The 22,424-nt window shown below is 36.5% G+C and overlaps 1 protein-coding gene across 8 annotated transcripts in view; it reads right to left on the reverse strand.

The window, feature by feature from the left end:
* UTRN (utrophin) overlaps positions 1 to 22,424 on the reverse strand; it is a 576,638-nt gene that overhangs the window by 308,761 nt on the left and 245,453 nt on the right. For all 8 annotated transcript variants that reach the window (XM_050787306.1, XM_050787309.1, XM_050787310.1 and 5 more), the window contains 7 exons: positions 20,865 to 21,000; positions 19,091 to 19,240; positions 15,636 to 15,711; positions 9,581 to 9,795; positions 7,391 to 7,508; positions 3,220 to 3,425; positions 831 to 985 (listed from right to left, as the gene is read on the reverse strand). In XM_050787306.1, the coding sequence (XP_050643263.1) occupies positions 831 to 985; positions 3,220 to 3,425; positions 7,391 to 7,508; positions 9,581 to 9,795; positions 15,636 to 15,711; positions 19,091 to 19,240; positions 20,865 to 21,000 (1,056 nt within the window). The remainder of the gene's footprint in view (positions 1 to 830; positions 986 to 3,219; positions 3,426 to 7,390; positions 7,509 to 9,580; positions 9,796 to 15,635; positions 15,712 to 19,090; positions 19,241 to 20,864; positions 21,001 to 22,424) is intronic.

Raw genomic sequence — 22,424 nt, forward strand, 5'->3', positions numbered from 1 at the left:
ATATATCAAGAATATAAAGTGCTCTAATACCCATTGTATTCATGGCAAAAGAGATGTGTTTTGATACCAAACTGGTTTTAAGACACTTGCATTTTAATAGATAACGATGCACGTGATTTCACTTAGACACAAGCATTCCCAGTACTATATTCATGATGTAAATATCTTTTTTTACTAGTGATGAATATAAATACGCAATCTTAAAGAGATACTAATCACTGTTTATAGTTTCTCAAATTCTAGGTGTTCAAGTGACAGAAAATTCTCTTGTAAACACATATTCTATTTTGGGCTGTTCCAAATACTCTGACTAGACAAAGTAATGGGAAAAAAGATAGTAAATTAACTAAAACCCTAAATGCACGTAGATTATTTCAGGGGTTTAGTGTTGGGTCCATGTGTGTCTGGTCCTCAACTTAGGATGCCCCACCCAAATAGCACACTATTACAATTACCTTTAGGGATACTATTACCCTGATGCATCTGTAAACACCTGCACTCCTTACATTCAGTGTACTACAAAGTGTATTCCAAATAATACCAAGAGTATAAGATAATCAGAGCACGTAATCATTGGCAAGGTTTAGGCTGATTAAAAAAAAACAAAAAAAAAACAAAACTCCATTGTAAAAATTCAAATACGTATTGTATAAACATACATTCTGAACTAAGTATGATAATACTAACTCAGCACATCACAATATAAAAACAAAAAAACATAAAATGTACTTGCAGTAGCCACATGTTTGGCCAGGTTTCCATGAGAAAGCCAAAGCAATCAAATTCTCAACTTGACAATATACATTCACCTGCCAGGGCCTTAGAGTTACCTTTGTTTGAGATTGATCCATGACGTTTTTAAGTACTCTGTGGTTTCTTTCACATTCCTTGTGTCATCATTCCCATATTCCTCCAGGAGTTTCTGCAGGATGTTATCGAATGCCATGACGATACCATCTCCAGGACCCAGTTCTTGAAGCAGTATCTGAGGTGCAAATGCAGGTCTGTTTGTTAGACTTGGTCACTCAGTAATTAGTATCATCAAAACAATAGTACTCCCAGCAGATTTTGACATGCTTTAGATACAGATATCATGAGATGAAAACAGACTGGGGGCAAATCCTTTCTTATATGAAGCAGAAACCAAAATTAGGAGAAGTGAAAAGAAACTATCTAAGAAAGTGATCAGGTACATAGATGACAATATTACAAGATTATTATCTTTTTCTTTTTGAGATATTTTCCTTCCTCAAACCATTTGTCTTTTTCATTCCTTCTGTTGTACCTCTGATCCTTACAGGGACATGCGTCACAAAGGACTGAATACAGAGAGAGTTCCTGCATACATGCCTGGAGAAACGTGAAGGATCAACAACATGGACATCTTCCATCACTTGCCCCTGGATCACAAGGTGTGTTTACAAAGAACCACTTGAATGGATCAAGCTGCCAAGCAAGGTTTACTGAGAGTTTACTTGAATAGCCAAACTGATGCTGAATTTGTCCACTGGCATTGGTTCTTTGATATAGTTTTTCAGCTTCTGAGAGTCTCTGGATGAAGGTACTCACCATGAAATCTAAATGACGACTGAAACTTTTAATATAATGCTTTTTGTAGCAATTGGGAAGATTTTAAATCAGCCTAAGGTTTCAGAAGAAAATAACCACACTGCTGATTAGAAAATAATCTTCTAATATGATAACTGAAACACTGACATCATTTTAATTGTACTCCTCTAGTTAAGGGGTCAGGGGCTTCACTAGGACTTAGGAATCACTTGGTGGAAACAATCAGCAGTATCACAAACACAGAGAATGATCCAGAAACACGTATAACTGGCCACCTGCTTTTAAAACTGTAACCAAGTAAAGTCTGCATTTGTGGAGAATAAAAACATACTTCCACATTTTTGATTGTTTTCTACGTATACTCTCTTAAATTCTTCACAGATATACACTTCTATCTTAGGCTAGCTGAAAGGCAAATAAATGTTATACCAAACTATAACCTCACAACCAAAATCTCTAATTCAAGACTATTTTATAATTTTATACAGAGAATCTTAAAAGCACTTTTAAAACTACCATAGTTGTTCAATATTATCAACTCTATAACTGACCTGATGACAAAAAAGATGCTTGCTATTATGAAATTAATAAAACCGTTTGGTTAAAAAGACATTAAAGGAAACTAAACTTACCTGATTTGTTCACTACAGTAGCCCTCAAAAGAAAGTCTTGGAACATTTTATTAATAAAAATAACCTTCAGGGTAAGTAAGTAATATGGTTTGGATTTGTGTCCCCACCCAAATCTCATGTTCAATTGAAGGAGGAGCCTGGTGGGAGGTGACTGGATCATGGGGATGAATTTCCCCCGTGCTGTTCTTGTGATAGTGAATTCTCACAAGATCGGATGGTTTAAAAGTGTGTGACACTTGGGAGGCCGAGGTGAGTAGACTACTTGAGCTCAGGAGTTGCAGATAAGCCTGGGCAACATGGCAGAACCCCATCTCTACAAAAAATACAAAAATTAGCTGGGTGTGGTGGTGCATGCCTGTCATCCCAGCTACTTGGGAGGCTGAGGCAAGAATCGCTTGAACCCAGAGGTGGAGCTTGCAATGAGCTGAGATCGTACCACTGCATTCCAGCCTCAGCAACAAAGTGAGACAATGTCTCCAATAAATAAATAAAATCTGTGGCACTTCTCCTTTCTATCTTTCTCTCTCTGTCTTGCTGCCTTGTAAAGAAGGTGCCTGCTGCTTCTTTGCTTTCCACCATTATTTTAAATTTCCTGGTGCCTCCCAGTCATGCTTCACTACATTATCCCTCAAATGAACTGTGAGTCAATTATATCTCCTTTCTTCATAAATTACCCAGTCTCAGGTAGTTATTTATAGCAATGTGAGAACAGACTAATACAGAACGGAAGGGAGCAAAAGAGGCTTCCTGGAATCTTGAAAATGTTCTCTTTCTAGATGCTGATTTGAGGGTGTGTTTCACTTGCAAAAAGTCATGCACATTCTTACTTGCTACGCCTCCAGAAATTTTTCAGAAAAATCTTCCAGATCAAATTTTTCAATAAATTTCAATATATACTCTAAGAACTTAGGAAAAAAACATGACAAGGTCCTATTGTTAAGAATTACAGTGAACAATAGGAAAAAAAAAAGTGTATCCAACAAAATAATACTGCCAAAAAATATCTGATGAGTCTTACTTGGTTATCAGAAATTTGTTTGGTGAGTGGATCCCGTCGGGATTGCTGAAGAATATAGAGTCGAGCCTCATGTTTTCTCATCAGTTCTTCAGTCTCCTCCCTGTGGTCATCCCACTGAAGACTGTCAATAATCATGTCCTCAAGCTGCTGCTGTCTTAGCTCAACACCATGCTGAGTGCCATCCCACTGGTTCTTGACCCTTTCCACTGAGGGTAGCATTATAAAAGAAAAAAAAAATCCCAACATGTAACTCTCAGGAGAAAGAAAAAATACCAGATATCAAATGTATCACAAATAAGTCTATGAGCAGAAAAAAGAAAGAAGGTGAGCTGATAAACACATTTTAAAGGAATTTTAATACACATCTGCCATCCTATACAATTGATATATTTCTGAAACCATGCTTGAGAAAAAAAATCTTGAACTCTATTTTCAGTGCTCTAAAACAACTCACAAGAAAATATCTACTATTATAAACAGACACTACCAAAACATTATAAAGAAAATAATTTTCTATTTAATTTTGTATTTATAGTTGTATTTATAGACCTGGTTTGATGAAGGTAGGGTTTAACAGTACTTCATGATAGAACTTTAAGACAGTCACTTGTTACCCTCAAAGGAGATTTTTCTCAGGCAGTCTTGATTTTAGAAGAAAATGAACTGTGTAAGAATATTTTTGCATTTATTTTACTGTAGCAGGAAAATTTTCTAAAAGGAATTTTATATGTTCAAGTTCAAGAGAAACACTAAAAGTAAAAGAGACTCATGTACTATGCACCCAGCAGCTCTTCACCATAAAAATTCCACACTGGTTCTTGTCCCTCGTCTTTTATTGTTGTTTATTTCTAGTCCTTTTACTCATTATCACCTTCTCTATTTCTCTTGTAGCTTCCTCTCTTCTCCTTTCTCTATTTTTAACATGATTTTAAAGACAGAGAGATCTAAGGAAACTTTTTTTTTTTTTTTTTTTTTTTTTTTTTGAGCGAGAATCTCGATCCCTTGCCTAGGCTGGAGCGCAGTGGCACGAGCTCAGCTTTTGCCTTGCTGCATCCTCCGCCCCCGGGTACAAGTGCTTCTCCTGCCTCAGCCTCCCAAGTAGCTGGGATTACACTTGTGTGCCATCACACCCGGCTAATTTTGTATTTTTAGTAGAGACCGGGCTTCATCACGTTGGCCAGGTCTCAAACTCCTGACCTGTCTGCCTCGGCCTCCCAAAGTGCTGGGAATACAGGCATGAGCCACTGCGCCCAGTTGGAAACTTAAATTTTTATTTTTTATTTTTATTTGTATATATTGTTTTCGAGACGGATTCTCGCTCTGTCTGGAGTGCAGCAACACGATCTCGGCTTAGTGCAAGCTCCGCCTCCACTTCCCGGGTTAACGTCATTCTCCTGCCTCAGCCTCCCGAGTAGCTGGGACTACATGCATCTGCCACCATGACCGGCTAATTTTTTGTATTTTTAGTAGAGGCGGGGTTTCGCCGTGTTAACCAGGATGGTTGCGATTTCCTGATCTCATGATCCGCCCGCCTCGGCCTCCCAAAGTGCTGGGAGGCCCTAAATCTTTTGTAAGTGCTGCACCCAGCCTTAAATTTTGTATTAATCACTTCAGAGTTAGTTTGTAATCTTGAACTGAGGTACTAATAAACAATAACTTAGAATATCTGCAAGAACCTGCTGATAATAAGTAAGTAGAATGTTAAAACCACACTGCTGGAAGATGCTTTGATTATCAGACAAAAAGAAAGGCTATAGTTAAGTACCAGGCCCAGGAGGAATGTAACTAAAACAAAACATTCCAGCTGAGTTATCATGGAACACTTTGGCAAAGTTCTTGGGATAATATATGGTTATAGTAAAACATGAAAGCTATCAACTGGCTGGGTGCGGTGGCTCACGCCCCTAATCCCAGCATTTTGGGAGGCCGAAGCAGGTGGATCACCTGAGGTCAGAAGTTCAAGACCAGCCTGACCAACATGGTGAAACCCTCTTTCTACCAAACATTCAAAATTAGCTGGGCGTGGTAGCGGGTGCCTGTAATCCCAGCTACTTGGGAGGCTGAGGCAGGAGAACTGCTTGAACCCGGGAGGTAGAGGTTGCAGTAAGCCAAGACTGCACCATTGCACTCCAGCCTGGGCAACAAGAGTGAAACTCCATCTCAAAAACAAACAAGCAAAAAAAAAAGCTATCAACTTAAGGTTGTTCAGAAGACCTTAAGTTATACTTACGTGACATCATTCTTTAAAACTTGCTCAATGAGACAATCTGTTTTATGATGTCGTAGCTGTTTAAATAAATTGCTTAAGTTTTAAACTTAAGAGAGGACAAAACTATCATAATGTTCCATCAATTAAAAAGTTACATAAAGTACTTATGACCAATTCTATTACTAATAGAATCTTTTAACATTAAACAAATGAAACCAAAGACATCAAGCGAGAGTAAATATCACAGGTTTGTCATAAAAAATAAGTAAATTGTCCCATTCATTGTGTGTTAAGCCCTAAAACCAGGTTACTATTGGTAGCAGGACATTCCCGCTGAGAAGAGTTTTTCATATAGTGAGGAGTGATGAAGGCTATAGAACATCTACACACACAGAAATATTTATATAGAGAGAGAAAATAGAGTGTGTACATTAAATAGGAAAGGGAAGATATTTAGGAGAAGGAAAGTCTTGTAAAAACGAATACACAAACAAACAAACACCTGAAAGAAGTTTTGGACAAAAAGAGAGGTGATGAAAAAAAAAAAAAAAAAAAAAAAAAAAACATCAAGATGATAGAAAAAGCAAACTGGAAATGGTTTTGTCGATAGTTTAGTATCACTAGAGCAGAGGAGCTCCCCTGCGATGTGAGGGAAACTGGCTCACTCCAAAGTTCCATAATAGGCACAATCCATCCATTCACAAAAAGAGAAAAGAAGGAAAACAATGTATTTAGTAAAAATAAGCCAACACTTTCATACACTAAAAGTTCTTTTCTAATGTATCTCCTATAATACCCTTGTTGCTACCATGATTTTTTTTGAAATCAAAACATACTTTTTACAGGAAGAGTAGCTGACTTCCTTCCCTTGAGAAAGATTAGGCTTTATCCTTCCAGTTTATATTTTGCCACAAGCATTTATTAGGTAGTTAATTTGTATTGGGAACTGTGAAAGGCCCGAGGGCAGAAAGATGGATATTCACAATCTATGGAAGGGAGAGAGAATTGAAGTAGTTGTGAGATCTATAATAAAGCTATGGGGGGAAAGGCCATAGAAGGAACTAAAAATAGAAATTAACATTCACCAGGGACCAGAAGAGGAGGGAAAGACATCACAAAGGGGGTGACATTTTAGCTGCTGCGTAGAATTTCACCTGGGAAGAAAAGGCCAAGAGAAAAAAAAAAATAATGTGAATAAAGGTAAGAAGACCAGGAAATGTCAGGATATTTTAAGGAATAACAGCATAACTACAGGCTGGACTGAGGGCTGAAGTGAGAGAAGGGGTAGTGGCAGCAGATTGTGACAATCCCTAGATGTCACTCTTGAGAATTTAGACTTCGTTTGCTATTGGTAGTACATTTCCACTAAGAAGGGTTTGTAGAAGCTAGATGCTTCTGAGCTAGAATGCAAACCCCAAGCAAGAATCTTTGTTTGCTATTGTTTTGTATGTTTATTTTTTGTTGTTGTTTTCTCTCATTTTTAACTAAAGTATCCCCAAATTAATGTCAGTCACATAAGCACATAGTAGTTGTTCAATAAATATTTGTGGACTGAATTTTGGGTTGAGTTAAAATACATACTAAGACCTGATTTTAGAGAATACAGTATAATGAGAGAAAGGATTTGCATTCTTGTGCGTTTCTCTGACTTTTTTTTATTCCTCTAAAAGAAAGCCTAAGTTAAGAGAAGAAAACCCAACGTGTAAGTAATTACTTAAGAGTCATGATCGTAATAATTAAGGGCTTCATAAGGTCATTGTAACAATGTTCACAAAAGATAAAAACAAGAAAAAGCTACGTTTCTGTATAAATAAAGAGTAACAAATATTAAACACTATTACTCTAAGTTGAATAATCTTTGAAAATGTGTGGTTTTTTTTTGTGTGTGTGTGTATGTGTGTGTGTGTCACCATTTGCAGGGAAAGTGGATGATGATACATAACTTTAAAAAAAAAAACTTACATTTTTCTGTAATTGCTGTTCTCACATCGGAACTGGAAGCTTTATTTTTCAAATTCTGTGCCAATGTAAAAACATAATCGAGCTGAGGATGGCGCTGTTCTAAGTCAGCCTTTGTAATCTGTTAAGTAGAAATGATTATTCGGATAGGTTAATAAGCCATATGAGAAGAATAATAAGCAAAACAGATGTGCTGACATCAAAGTTGTCATTATTTTCCTTCTCTCCGCACAGTGAGGCATCAGCAACATGGCAGAAAATGAGTGCATGATTTAAAGTCAAAGATCCTGCATTCAAATCTCAGTTCTTCCATTTAGCACCTGAGTCACCAGGCAAGGACCTTTACCTCTCTGTGTTTTTGTTTTCACATAAAACAAATAATAAAATACTGACACCTCAAGTACATCCAGTCTGAGGACATTAAATAAAGAAAATCCCTTCAAAAGCTGAAAAATGCCCTGAAACCATTAGCAGTTAGTGCTGCTGCTGATGCCTTGCATATGTGTTCTGTGTCAGATATGAACACAAACTAATGTCGTAGGGTTGGGGATGACATAGAAAAGTGCTAAGAGGAATAACTATAAATTAAATCCTCTTAGACATGAAAAACTGCTGCTGTAGGTGGTTTGTCTCTCAGTGATGATAAATATGGGAGAAATGGCAACAACATCAGGAAAATCATGTGTTTTCAGTACAGAACTAATAACAGTCATAGAGACTAAAAAACAATTTACAAAAAATACAAATAGTAGCAAATGACTTTTTCCCAGTCCTTCCTCTTTACAAATTCACCAATTTTGTAGATTTCAGCTACTCCTCTGGTGTCAAATGATTGCTCACAATTTTCAATCCTAAATCCCAGGGCACATGAATGTTGATCACTTCCTTCTAAATGGCATAAGGACTCCTCACCACAACACGTCTGAAACTAAATCACTCAAACTCTCATTCACACTCCATGTCTTCTATTCCTTATTTCCACTAATTGCAACAGCATCATCTTAATCATTTCAGAAAGGGCTCTTTGCCTTGATTTAAGCATTTCTTGCCTCCAATCCATCCTAGTCTTCTACTAAAGCAGAGCATTGCTATCATGAGTTTCTAGCCATAATTTTAAAAAAGAAAAAGAAATGGGAAGAAAATACTTACCAATTTCTTACAGACTAAAAATCCAAAGGGCTTTGCACAGCCTGCAGGCTCCTTCACAAAGGGAACTTGAACTGCTTTTCCTGCCTTGCTTCACACTATATTTCTTAATTGCACAAATGTTGGCCCTACTGTCCTTCGTGCCTCCTGTACCACATGACTTTATTCACTCTGTTCCCTATACCAGGAATGTCATCACTTTATCCTAGATACCAAAACCCCACACAGTTTGCTTTCCATCACTGGAGAAGGGATCCCCTTCCTCATCCCGGCTCCCCCAACAGGTTGCTCGTACTTGTCCTGAGGCTTTTATTAGACTCTTGCCTTGCCACAGTAATTTGTCAACTCATATGTACTCAGTGCCTCTGCCTCGGTGTGGGCTTATTTTTAATGTGGGGATAGAAACAGTACCTACCTCACAAGATTATTACGTAACTGAATGAGATAACATGTATAAAATACTTAGAAAAATGACCAGCACACATGAAGCACTTAATAAAAGTTAACAATAGCTATTATTATTATTTTGTCGATTCCCAATTTCTACCTAATTCTTGTCAGTATCCTTGTACCACTTGCAACCCAGAACTTAGCACACACTAAATAGGGAAAAATAATTTTACAAATTAATATTAGATGGTACATGTATAGTAATAGAAGTATAGGAGATACTCACTTCTCAAATCAGAAATTAATCTCATTATGAAATATATGTTGCAAAGGCACTTTAGGAGATTATCCTACATCACACAATAGGCATGAAATGTTAACACCAGCTTATGTTTATACTAATGTGCCTAGCTTTATGGTATCAGTTTTAGTTTTTAAAAATGCACTGGGTCTTTAGTTTAAGTCATATCACAACAGTATAAATGCAAGAAAGGTTCTATGCTTTATAGTTAGCCCTGGATGGTTGTTTGACAGATACAGAATTTTTCAAACCTCATTCTCTCATAGTTTAGGATAAACAAAAGGGATTCAAACAGATCTAGTCTACTTCTGGGTTGTGGTGTTTCCATGACAAGGCTTTATACCCTATGCACCTACTTTCATTCGGGAAACGGTCTTATTGATCTCTTCTACATCCCCGACAGTGACAATGTTGGACTTCAGCATCTGGTCGATTAATACCAGCCAGTCGGCTAGTTCTGTTATAGTTTTATCAAGATCAGCAGGAATTGAAATTTCTGAAGTACGATGAGACTGAACAGGAATATCTGACGCAGATGATACTAGCACCACCTTTTGGACACTAGGATGAGCTGAAATAAAAAACGTAGCAAAAGAGAAATCAATCAACAGGATGTTTTAATTATGGTGGTGTCACGGTGCATATGTATGTGTATTTAAATAAAATTTAGTTTAAGTAAAAAAACTCTAAGAGGTTATTTTTTCATACTGAAATGGCTATGGCATTACCTGTAATATCCGTATGTCTTTGGTAGCTATCAAGCCAACGAAACAGTTTTGCAACATTCTAGAACGTAATCAACACTGACACTGAGAAAAACTAAAAATACAAATGTGGGAGAATTGGAAGTATTATTTTATTTTGGCAAGATGATTTTAATTATAAAGCCAACTTATTCAAAATTTTTATTCTTTTTTCATTTAACTTTATAATGTGAGCATATTTTATTCTTATTAAATACAATTGTGAATATCTATGTAATAACCTATACCCATGTTCACTTTTATTTAACCCTTTGATATTTAGATTGCTCCTGAAATTTTATTTTAATTTTAAAAAAACTTGGAAGGAATATCTTTTTGTGTAGAGTATGTTGCACATTTCTGATCCCTATCTTAGTATAAATTTCCCAAGTAGAATTACTGAGTCAGGAAATACAAAAAAAGTATGTATTTAATATCCATTGCCACATTGGTTGGTTTTGATACAATAAGTAGTTGAATTAGTAACTAAAACCATCTGTAACTGACTTCAGGTATATTAGATGAGGCTTAAATAATTTTCTAAAATGTACAGCCAATCTGTAAATTCAGCACAATCCTAATAAAAATCCCAACAGTGTTGAGTGTAACTTAACAAAATCATTAATTGAAATTTCTGGTTATAAAATTAATATAAAAGAGAAAACGACAAACAACAGTCAATTTTATTATTATTATTATTTTTGGTAGAGGAATATGCCCTCTCAGATACTAAGTTATATTATTTAGCTAATAATTATTAACTCAGTATATTATGGACTGAGACATTTAAAGAGACCAACAGAAGAGAAGAGTCACAGTGTGTAGGTGGCAGAGAAATCTGACCTTGGCAGAGACTGAATTACAGATCAATGAAGAAGAATTTACTGTTCAATAAAGTGGTGACTCACGGCTGCAGCAGGGCAATGATGGGACTGATTTTAACCTCACATGCACCATAGAAAAATTAATTCTTAGTGGATTAAGGACCCAAATATGAAAAACAAAATTGTTAGTTAAAAATATGGAATATTTTTATTACTTCAGAGGACTGAAGTAGCTCTCAAACAAAACACAAAAAAGGGAAGCTATTAATAAACCATTAATGGTTAAGAATTCCAAAGAGCACCATAAGTAAAGATTTTAAAAGCCTTTGAAACAAGAAAGGAGATGGTATTTGCAATGCACATTCCACACAAAGAACTGATAACCAAAATACTTTTTCTAAAACTTAAAAAATCGTCTAAAGACAATCCACAAAAGAGGAAATTTAAAAGGCAATAAACATAAAAATGTGAAATAAATGTCCGACCTCATCTATAACTGAGATAGTACAAATTAAAAGGAAATACCCTATATCCAATGACCACCATCAGCAAAGTGACATCTGAGAAGCTCCAGGTTTCTAGAGACCCTTCCAAGGGTCGAGATGCCCTACACTATTACCATCAGCATATTATTTGCCTTTTTAGGTTCATTCTCTCCCAAGTGTACAGTGTGTTTTATCTAAGTCTACATAACATGTGATATCACAAGAGACCAAATGCAGAAGCAGAAATAAGAATACAGGTGTGTTCTATTAAGCTAGACATTTAAGAGATTTCAAAAAATATAAAACTGTAGCTTTCCCAGGTTTTTGTTTGTTTTAGAAAATAGTTGGGTTTTTGTTTGTTTGTTTATTTTTTCTTTGAGATAGGGGCTCACTCTGTCACCCAGGCTGGGATGCAGAGGCATGAAAACAGCTCACTGCAGCCTCAGCCTCCTGGGTTCAAGTGATTCTCCCACTGCTGCCTCCTGAGTAGTTGGAACTATAGGCCTGCATCACCAAGCCTGGCTAATTTTTTTTTTTTTTAATTTTTTGTAGAAACAGGGTCTCCCTATGTTACCCAGGCTGGTCTCAAACTCCTGGGCTGAAGTGATCCTCCTGCCTCAGCCTCCCAAACTCCTGGGATTATAGACATGATCCCCTGTGCCCAGCATCTTATACTAATATGTTACAAAACATGCTATTTTTGTTAACATATAAAACCTTTATTATTATTATTAAAGAACTTAATAAATGAATTAATGGAAATGTTTTCTAGTTAGGTAAATATCGATAGATATCACTTACAAAAACAAAAGCTCTCTGAGAGCCCTCAATAATTTTTACAAGTGTAAAGGGGTCCTGAGAACGAAGTGTTGAGGTGCTGGTAATGTTGTAGAACAATAAGAACCCATCACACACAGCCAGTGTCAGTGTAAACTGGGTCAAGTAATCTAGACAGCACCCTAATGGCAGCTACTGAAGTAGAAGGCACCCATACGCTATAACCCAGTGATTCCGTCAATAGATACACACCCTACAGAATACCTCACACATCCTTCTGCCCAATTTTCACTTTTAACTTTTTTTGTAGTTAAAAAAATTTATTGTTTTAATTCACCAAATACCTATCAAGAACCTATTATGTGTAAGGTACTATTCTAGATGCTGCAGGCATGGGAGTGTGCAAGACAAAGTTCGGGCTGAAGTGCAATGGTGCGATCTCGGCTCACTGCAACCTCCACCTCCTGGGTTCAAGCGATTCTCCAGCCTCAGCCTCCCAAGTAGCTGGGATTACAGGCACCTGCCACCAGGCCCGGCTAATTTTTGTATTTTTAGTAGAAACAGACTTTCACCATATTGGCCAGGCTGGTCTCAAACTCCTGACCTCAGGTGATCCACCCGCCTCAGCCTCCCAAAGCGCTGGGATTAGATTACAGGCGTGAGCCACCACGCCTGGCCAGAGTTTGCATTCTATAGCGAAAATGGATGTGTATTATGAAGTAAAATCAATACAAGAAGACAAAGAGAGACAGGGTGTATCTGAGATATTGTGGGTATAAAAGGGCTATCCTAGAAAGGGATATTTGAAGAAGAACTAAAGGAAGTGAGTACGTGAAACATGAAAATATCTGAGAGAAGAACATTTGGGGAAGACAAGAAGAATGGCAAGCACAAAGACCAGAAATGCATATGTTCCTGGCATGTTTGAAACAGCAAGAAGACCAGCGTATTTGAAACAGAATGAACAGAGGGAAAAGTAATAAGAAATGTGATTAGAGAGACAGGCAGATATGCATGGTGTTCTGGACCAAGACCAGACTTTGGAACTCATTTATGTGGATGGAAGTGATTAAAAGACTGTGATCAAAGAAGCAACACAATCAAACTTATGTTTAGAAAGCATCACTCTATCTGTTATCAGAGGAATAGGTCATGGAGAAGCACTGAGGCAAGAATAGAATCAGGATTATGAGTTAGGGGTACATTCCAATAATCTAGATAGAAAGATGAGGGTGTTCAAGACCATGGAAGTAGGTAGAATGGAACATGGAAATGATACTACTTGCTGATGGCTTGAATATTAATTCCAGAGAAGAGTTGAGGTTGACTCCAAGTTTATTGGCCTAAGGACTGGGTGAATCATCTACAGTTTAAAAAAAAAAAAAATTGTCTACAGTTCTGGGACTGGTAAGCATAGGTACAGAAGAGACTTTACAGGACTGTAGTATATCCAATGTTACATAATATTGTACATCAGTTTAAATGAGTACACTAGAACTACATGCATCAAAAGGTATGGCAATAAGGATGATCCAGTAGAGTATTAGATAAAGAGGATATGTAAGCAGCCCAGAGAAGATGGGATCCTATGCATAAGTAGAGGAGTTTGTCTTAGAAAGGAAAAGAGATAATAACCCTTTCTCTGAACAGGAAGGAAGTATGTAGAGTGTGTGAGTACAGCATCAGGTAGCTTGATGGATTCTCTGGTGGGAAAACGAAAAAGATTTTATCTGGAAAAAGAAAAAGCTTTTTTTCTTCCTTTAAAAATGAGATGAGGTCATTAGTTGAGAAATGAGTACCAAGGAGTACTCAGAAGAAAGTATGGTAGGACTGTCTCTTAGTGCTGAGTGCTTATTTGAGATAGACAGTCATAGCTCTGAAATGAGTACAGTCAGCAAGGTGTTGGCAAGGATGAACCTCAAAAACATTATGCTAAGTGAAAGAAGCATCGTACGATTCCATTTATATGAAATATCCAGAATAGATAAATCCATGGAGACAGAATGCAGATTGGTAGTTGCCAGGGGCCGGGAGTAGGAGGGAATGAGAAGAAACTGCTTAATGAGTAAGAGGTTTTACTTTGGAGTGATAGAAATATTTTGGAACTAGATAGAAATAGTGGTTGTACAACATTTTGAATGCATTAAATGTCACTAAATTGTTCACTTTAAAATGGTTAATTTTATTTTCTAAATATAATGTTAAAAAGAAGAAGGAACTGCATTAAAACATTGTGCAGGAGGAGAGAGACATACTAAGATTAGCTTCAGGTCTCAGGCCCGTCCCAAGAACAAATAACTTGTTAAAAATGAGCCATCCACCTAATGGAAGTTGTAGCTTCGCTGTTAGCTTTTTATACTTCTAAATATGTATTCAGATTTTCCCTGCTCTTTTACCATAATGAAGTTTTAAAAAGAAAGATAACCCATGACGATTTTGTAAAATGCATCAAATCTGTTCCCTATGATTATGGAGTTGAGCTTGTATTTGCAAAGCAGCAGTACCCAAATGTCAACTCAAGTGTTCTGAATATTAATCAAGAAACTTGATCAGGCCCCCAGGTATTTTTTGTGCAAATTTCCAGAAAGACAAGTAATAAAGAACACAAACATGGCCCTCAATTAGCTTGCAATCTCAAAAAATGAAAAAAAAAAAATCTTGTCTCTCATCACTTTTTCCAAAACTTGAGGGGAAGGAGGAGGAGAAGAAGAAAAGAAAAATAAGAGGAATAAGAAAAATAAACAGGACCGGAAAAAAAAAAGAGGCGGAAGAGGTAGAGGTGGAGGGAAGAGGTAGAAAGCAGAAGGTGGACATGGAAGTCAAGGAGGAGGAGAAGGAGGAGGGAGAAGAAAAAAAGCAGGGAAGAGCAATAAAAAGAATCAGCAGAAGCAGCTGGCAGGGTGTGAGTGGACAGTTAGTCACATTTGGGGTTTTGCCACGTGACTCAACAGAGGAAGAGCAGGGCATGATGGTTCAAAAAATCTACAAGGCAGTGGCGACAGTGGCTATGGGGCAGCAGCCTGCGATCTAATCTGGATAAAGAGAGAAGGAAATAGTGGAAAACATTCTTCTTTCTCCACATCCAAGTGAGAAGTATTTGTCTCCTAGCATGGAGAATGCTTCTAAATCCCCATCTCCCACCTGCTTCCCAGGATATCTAAGCCTTTTGTTCTCAGTCACAATCAAGGTCTAATTACATATCCTAACCAAGCTCACATTAACACAGCAAGTTATAGCTGATTTCCTGCAAAGCCGCATGGACCCAGAAAACTAGTCCCCAGTTTTTTCACCTAGCCTCTCATCTTCCCTTCAGCAGGACCTGTGGATGCCCAGGTAGCCCTGGAGTCCAGAGAAAGTCCAGCCTTATCTACCGTAAGAACAAATGCCTTGCCCATACTGGGCAGCCAAATGTGTCTTGGGTTTAAGAAGATGTTTTTTTCAAATCATTGAAAGTAGATTAAATAAAGAAAATGGCACAATGTTACTAAATAAGTCTTTCTAATTCATATATGAGGCTCATATCACAAAATTTTACTTTATTGATTTTTAAAAAAATTTTGTTAAAGATAAACTATATCTTACCAGCAATCCTTGTCTGTGAAACAGAACTGGGCTCCTGGATGCACTCCTTCAGGGTGGTAGGCACTTCTCTGCAAATCTACCACATCAGGACAAACAGAAAGAGAAAAATACTATATAAATAAAGATGACTGTAGTTCAAAAGAGGAGGTGTTATTGTGAATGGCAGCTCTGCCACTCTTCTTCCCCTAACCACCTAAACTTCTGGCTCTACATTCACTCTCCACTGCAATCTTGTTTGAGCCCCTAACTCCGCTGACATTGCTAACAAAAACACCAACCAGTCCTTAGCTGTCCTGACCCATGTGTACCAGTTAATGCTGACCACTCCCCCTCCCTGGAATTTTGTTATCACTCTGCAATTCTAGCTGTCCTCCTGCCTCTATGGCTGGCTGGCTCTCCTCAATTTCCTTCACCAGCTCCTTTTCCTCTGCCCATCCATCAAATACCAACATCCTCCAGGGTAGGTGTGTTGCTCTTCTAGCCCTTCACCCTGGGCTCTCCCTGAGTCCTGGTTTCCAAAGGTTTCAGGAATAAATGGAGTTTTGAGAGGCTATTTTGAGAGGCTAAAGACTGCCCAAAACATATCTTCAGTCCAGTCCAGCCCTTTCTGTGAACTAGATATTCAGACATGTCCAAATCTGAATTCCTTTTCCCTGTCTTCCCTGATACCCATTTCATAAACTCTTCCGAAGATTCTAATTTTTCTGTATCAATTCTTAGGATCACTCCATCTATCTCTGTAGTAAAGCTATAGCAATATTTCAAAAATATGACTTTCCTCTGCTTAAAACCCATCAATAGCTGTCCACTACCCTCAAAGTGGTAGACTGTTTGCAACATAGAGCTCAAATTCCTTGGGATGCACAGTGAGTCCTCCAGGCTCTCATCTCTGAGAACATCCCTCAGCCTTTCATTCTACATTGAGCTGCTTCCTGGACCTATATATACACTGTGTTCATTCTCTATCTCTTCTAGACACTTTCATTTGCCACTTCTCTCTACATTGCCCTTTCCCTCATTCTTCACCCGACCAATTCTTATTCATCCTTCATAAATTAACTGGAATGTGATCTTTTCAACAAAACCCTCCACAGCTACCCCTCAAAGCCAGGCAGGTGCTCCACCTTTATGTGCCTATCAGTACCTGGATATTAGAATTGCTTGTCTACTGGTCTCATCCATGATAAGCTCCTTGAGTTAGAAGGAATGCCGTGCTCTTTAATACATTCCTATCTCTTAAAATGATACCTGGCAGAAAGTAAGACTCCAATAAAAACCTATTGAGTGAATGAATGAGTGTATGAATGAATGAAATATCCCATGTTAGAATTAACCAAAGTATGTTTGTTGAGATTTTCTGCACAATGAGCATTCTTGGCCCCAGACATTCATAAATCACCACAGTGAATTATATTAAAATCTACATGAAATCTTGCAATAACAAAAGCTCTAGCTTTGTCTGACATAGTGCACCCAAATTAACCACTGTGCTCTTTTCTGCAGAATACCCACTGATACCCTTCGTGTTAAATAAATATGTGTGCTTTGACTGAATATGGACAGCCTTTCTGGCAAGGGACACAAGACCTAATATGTCTGGAAAGGAATGTAGGGGAGAGAGAGCAGTGGATATTGTAGGAGAGATCAGATGATGCCAGGCCATGAGAAGTCTTATAAGCCAAAAATGCATTTTGGCTTTGACCCTGAGCAAGAGAAAACCATTGGTGGACTTTGCTCAGAGAAGTCACTTGATCTGAACTGTGTTTTAACCAATCATATTGACTGCTTTGTCTAGCACAGAATAACAAAGGGCAAAGGAAGAAGCAGGGGAGATCGGTGGGGCAGACTTTGTAGTCATCAAGGGAAGACATAATGGCAGGCTTGAAACAAGTTAGTGGCAATGGGGGTAGTGAGAAGCAGTCAAATGTATGATATTTTTTGACCTAAGAAGAGTTGAAAGAATTGTAGTGGAAACATCTATGTGCCATCTGACATCTACAACTGTCAAACTTCTGCTACGTTTGCCTTATCATATGTAGCCATCTGGCTAGCCAATAAACCATCCATCCAGTAGATATGCACTTTCAAGGAAAAGCTCATAATGGTGACTGAGGTATAGTTTTTGGTTTGGGGGTTTTCTTCACTTCTTTTTGTGATAGAATTCATATACCATAGAATTGACTCCAATGTTTCCGACCTAAGTAATAATAAGGATGAAACTTCCATTGACTAAGGTGGGAGATGTACATGAAGGCACAGAAGGGAGAGGGATATCAAGAGCTCGATTGTGTATGTTAGTTTGAGGTGCCTACTAGACATTTAAGGAGAGATAGGTAGTTGTATATGCAAGGTATATGAGCAGGTAGTTGTATATGCAAGTCTAGAGTATGGAGAAAGGTCCAGACCAGAGATACACATGTGTGAATCACAGTGACTCAACAGGCAGTGAGACCAGATCAATAAAGTACCTGCATCATTAGCTATAGGATAATGGCTACCATTTAAAGAGGATGAGAGAGAAAATGACTGATGTGGAGTCCATCCAAATCAAGGACAGGGATATATCCATTTAATGTCCTATATAGACCTCATACTCTGATATGGTATGTACCACGTCTAACAAAAAAAAAAAAAAATCTATGATTTTATCTACTTTTAACAGTTCAATGGCAAAAAAATAATAATAATGGTAGGAGGGAAAAATATCTTAGCTGTATTTGTAGTCATATGCCATTACATTTCACTGGAACCTAGTAAATATATATTTAATGAATGAAATCATTGAAAATAAACATACATGTGTGAAAAGTCATGTGCAAAATCAGGATGCTATTTTCTTTTTTGTTTGTTTGTTTGTCACCCAGGCTGGGGTCCAGTGGAGTGACTGCAGCTCACTGCAACCTCCACCTCCCAGGTATAGGCAATTCTCGTGCCTCAGCCTCCCAAGTAGCTGCGATTACAGGCATGTGCCACCATGCCTGGCAAATTTTTGTATTTTTAGTAGAGATGGGGTTTCACTCTACTCTACTAAAGTAGAGTGTTGGCCAGGCTGGTGTCAAATTCCTGGACTCATGTGATCCCGCCCATCTCGGCCTCCCAAAGTGTTGGGATTACAGGTGTGAACCAATGCACCCGGCTCAGAATGCTATTTTAAGGTCTTCATTTTCAGAATATAATCACTGGAATCTTCTTACCTAATTCCAACATATATTCATTATTTAATGTAGTATATAATGTATAAATTCCCTAGGCCAAAGAGTTCCATATAAAATAAAAAGTATTCTTCTAGAATATATGCCTCTGTCTATGATCGATAAAAAATATAAACATTAGTAAGCTTTAGTAAAATTTGTCCCATTTGGATATACTTGAAAGTAAAGCAGTTACATGATCCCACATCTCTGACAACAAAATCAATCAGTTTGAGATATGTGTGTTAGTAACTTTATACACACCTTATTCCATGTCATATTTACAGTCCTTAAGCTTTCTGAAATTTTATCCCTTTCAGGTAAACTCAGACTTTTATCTGAAAGTATCTCCAATTCAGTTCTATTCAGCCATTTGAGTTTTTCAGCGTGTACTTCCATTTCTTGAGTTAAGTCCTGGAGAAGTTAAAAGACAGGTGTAGTTAGAAGGTAATCAGATAAAGGAAAGTTCAAGAACTGTATTAGAAACCTTTTTGACATTATATAAATGTAAATTTCTAATTTGTTAAGTGAAAAATAAACTTATAAGAAGCTTAAGCTCATGCTAACAAATGATGACTAACGGGAGTGAGCACGTGCCTTCCGTGTGTATTTTTGAAATCCTGGGCACAAATGCGCTCTCTGGTACTCACTGTCTCTTAACCAGGTCATATATTATTTTTACATTACTAATTTAACATTCTGTTCTTATCTCCTCCTTGCTATTCCATCCTAATATACTGTCCCACCTTTTCTAACTCTCCCCAAATTGTTTACAAAAGAGACATTCCCAAAGAAACTATTGAAAATTTTAGATAAAAAAGGAAGTTTGTTAGATATTGTCACATTTTAAAAAGAAAACATAATATATGTTTCACAAAATATTTTTCATCATTATTCTATGTTTCTTTCTCAAAATGTTTCAATCATACTCCTTTATAGACAAAATTTCTGATTGAATTAGTAAGTAACCTTTCACATACACTTTTATGCTTGTACATGTATGAATACACACTCATAATTTCTTTTCTTTTTTTTTTTTTTTTTTTTTTTTTTTGAGACAGACAGAGTCTCGCTCTGTCACCCAAGCTGGAGTGCAGTGGCACAATCTTGGTTCACTGCAATCTCTGCCTCCTGGGTTCACGCCATTCTCCTGCCTCAGCGTCTCGAATAGCTGGGACTACAGGCACCCACCACCAAGCCCAGCTAATTTTTTTTTTTTTTTTTTTTTTTTTTTTTTTGTATTTTTAGTAGAAATGGGGTTTCACCGTGTTAGCCAGGATTGTCTTGATCTCCTGACCCTGTGATCTGCCCGCCTTGGCCTTCCAAAGTGCTAGGATTACAGGCATGAGCCACAGCACCCAGCCCACAATTTCTTTTTTAAAATAAAAATGTGAGCATATTATGCTGAGTGTTCTGCAACAAGTATTTTAATTTTTAACACAAAAAATAAATATTTATGAATACAAAATTTATGGATATTTAAATATATTTATACATCTATATATGTATGAATTTTTATAGATTGTATACATATACAACCATAAATAATACTTGTTAGTTGCAAACCAACAAAGAAAATCTGATTAATACAACCATGATGCTAAACCCATTGCAAGCTGCATTTTGTTTCTCAGCAATTCACTCCGATAATTACTGATTATTATCTATAAAGCTGAGTTTTGCAGCTTTATAGATAATAATCAGTAATTGTCTTCCAAATCTAAAAACAAAAAAACTGTATTTCATAGCCCTATTGTATTTTAAAATGATAAAGTCAGTTTACAATATCCTGAAAACCTTTGGTCTAATACTGACACCATAATAGTTTGTTCTTTTTATGTAAGTGAAGTTTAAGCTCTGCAAGACCAAAATTATAACTGCTCTTTAAAAAAATAAAAGATATTCCTCTTTCAAGTTCACCACATTTACCAAAAAGTACCAAGTTTCTTTTCCCTTTTCTTCTTCAGACATGCAGTATATGATTCTGAAGTATAATGTTTGGGCACCAAAGGCATATAGAGAGAAATAAACAACTTACTCTTAATTCTTGCAGGTTTTCTCCCAATTCGGCGGTCGATCTCTCTTGCATAGCATGCTCAGCCTTTGTTAACCAACAGATAATCCCATCTAGCTGATGCCTGTACTCCATCATCTGCTTGCTTTCTCCTTTCAGCCTAAAAGAATATATTATTTTAAAATATTGAGGAAAAAATGCCCAATTAAGCAGAAAGTTATATATTTGCTTTGGATATCCTGAATAAAGATTTCCCAAAATAAGTAATTTCTAATAATTATTTTAATATGTATTTTTAAGTGAAACTATGTATTCTACAATGCTAAAGACTGCTTAATAGACCAATAAGTTTTTTTCTTCATTAAATTCAAAACCATTGAAACTAAAGATTATTATCTTCTCTCATCATAAAAAATTATGTAGAAATTCAATACAAAAGACTTTTTAAAAGTTAGATACCACTCTGCAACATAATGGAAATTTTTTAAAGCATGAAAAATGTCTTTATCTAAAATAATAGGGAAAAAGTATAATTCTCTTTGAGTGTTCCACGAATACTGAAAGGAATCATTATATGACATGTTATCACATTAGGTGGTAACTATTACTCTACGTTATTCATAGGACAGAAAGAATAAGAAAAAAGCAAGGCACAAAGAATGGGAGAATCTTACAAGTATTAGGGAAGACAAGAAACATGTGAATTTGGCTTGTTTATTAAAATAACCATTATATTTGAATATAGAACTAAGTTACAAAAAGATGTAGAAAAAAAGCAGAAATTTTAAATGATGCAAGGAAAACAGTCAAATGAATATAAAAAAGGAACTGCCTCAATTAGATCTTTATAGTGTTGTAAGAATAACATTTATAAGAATATAAACCATCTGTCAAAAGATAGGAATATGATTAGAACTCATATGACAAATAAGATTATGTGTTTTTTAAAAGGATTTGAAAGCTATTAAAAGCCTGGTGGTATCTTTATTTTTATAGCTGCTATGATTAACTGCTGGTTTAAAAACTGAATGCAATTTTTAAATGAATTATATCATATCATCCCTAATAAGAATTTATGGTTTAACGGCTAGGAGTTTTCATTTTTATTCACAAAAGGTCTAACATAATCTTGCAATACATGTAATAAAATACTAAATAATACTCACATATTTAATAAACAGTCAATATTTGATGTATAATGTTTAAAAAATGAAAATAACTACAAAATCATAATTTTTAAGTATCCATCGAGAAAGAATGCTCCTTTGAGATAAAAAATAAATAAATACAGCAATAGCACTAATTACTAAGACTAAACCAAGTAATCTACCCTCCATAGTGAAAAGTATTTAACTTAAATAATGACTTTGGAAACACCCAAAATATTATTATAGGCCTTTGTTTCCAAAAAACGGTTGAAATTTCACTTTCCAATGTTTCATGATCATGACTAATTTAGTACTTTGAAAACAGAACTATAAAGGAAACTAGCATTATCAAATGATTTCAATAAGATATATTTGAGTCACCCAATATTTTCATCTGCAAATTAGCTAAATATAATCTACCTTTTAAATGTTACCT

The sequence above is a fragment of the Macaca thibetana genome, chromosome 4, assembly GCF_024542745.1.
Source record: "Macaca thibetana thibetana isolate TM-01 chromosome 4, ASM2454274v1, whole genome shotgun sequence".
In the NCBI taxonomy this organism is placed as follows: domain Eukaryota; kingdom Metazoa; phylum Chordata; class Mammalia; order Primates; family Cercopithecidae; genus Macaca; species Macaca thibetana.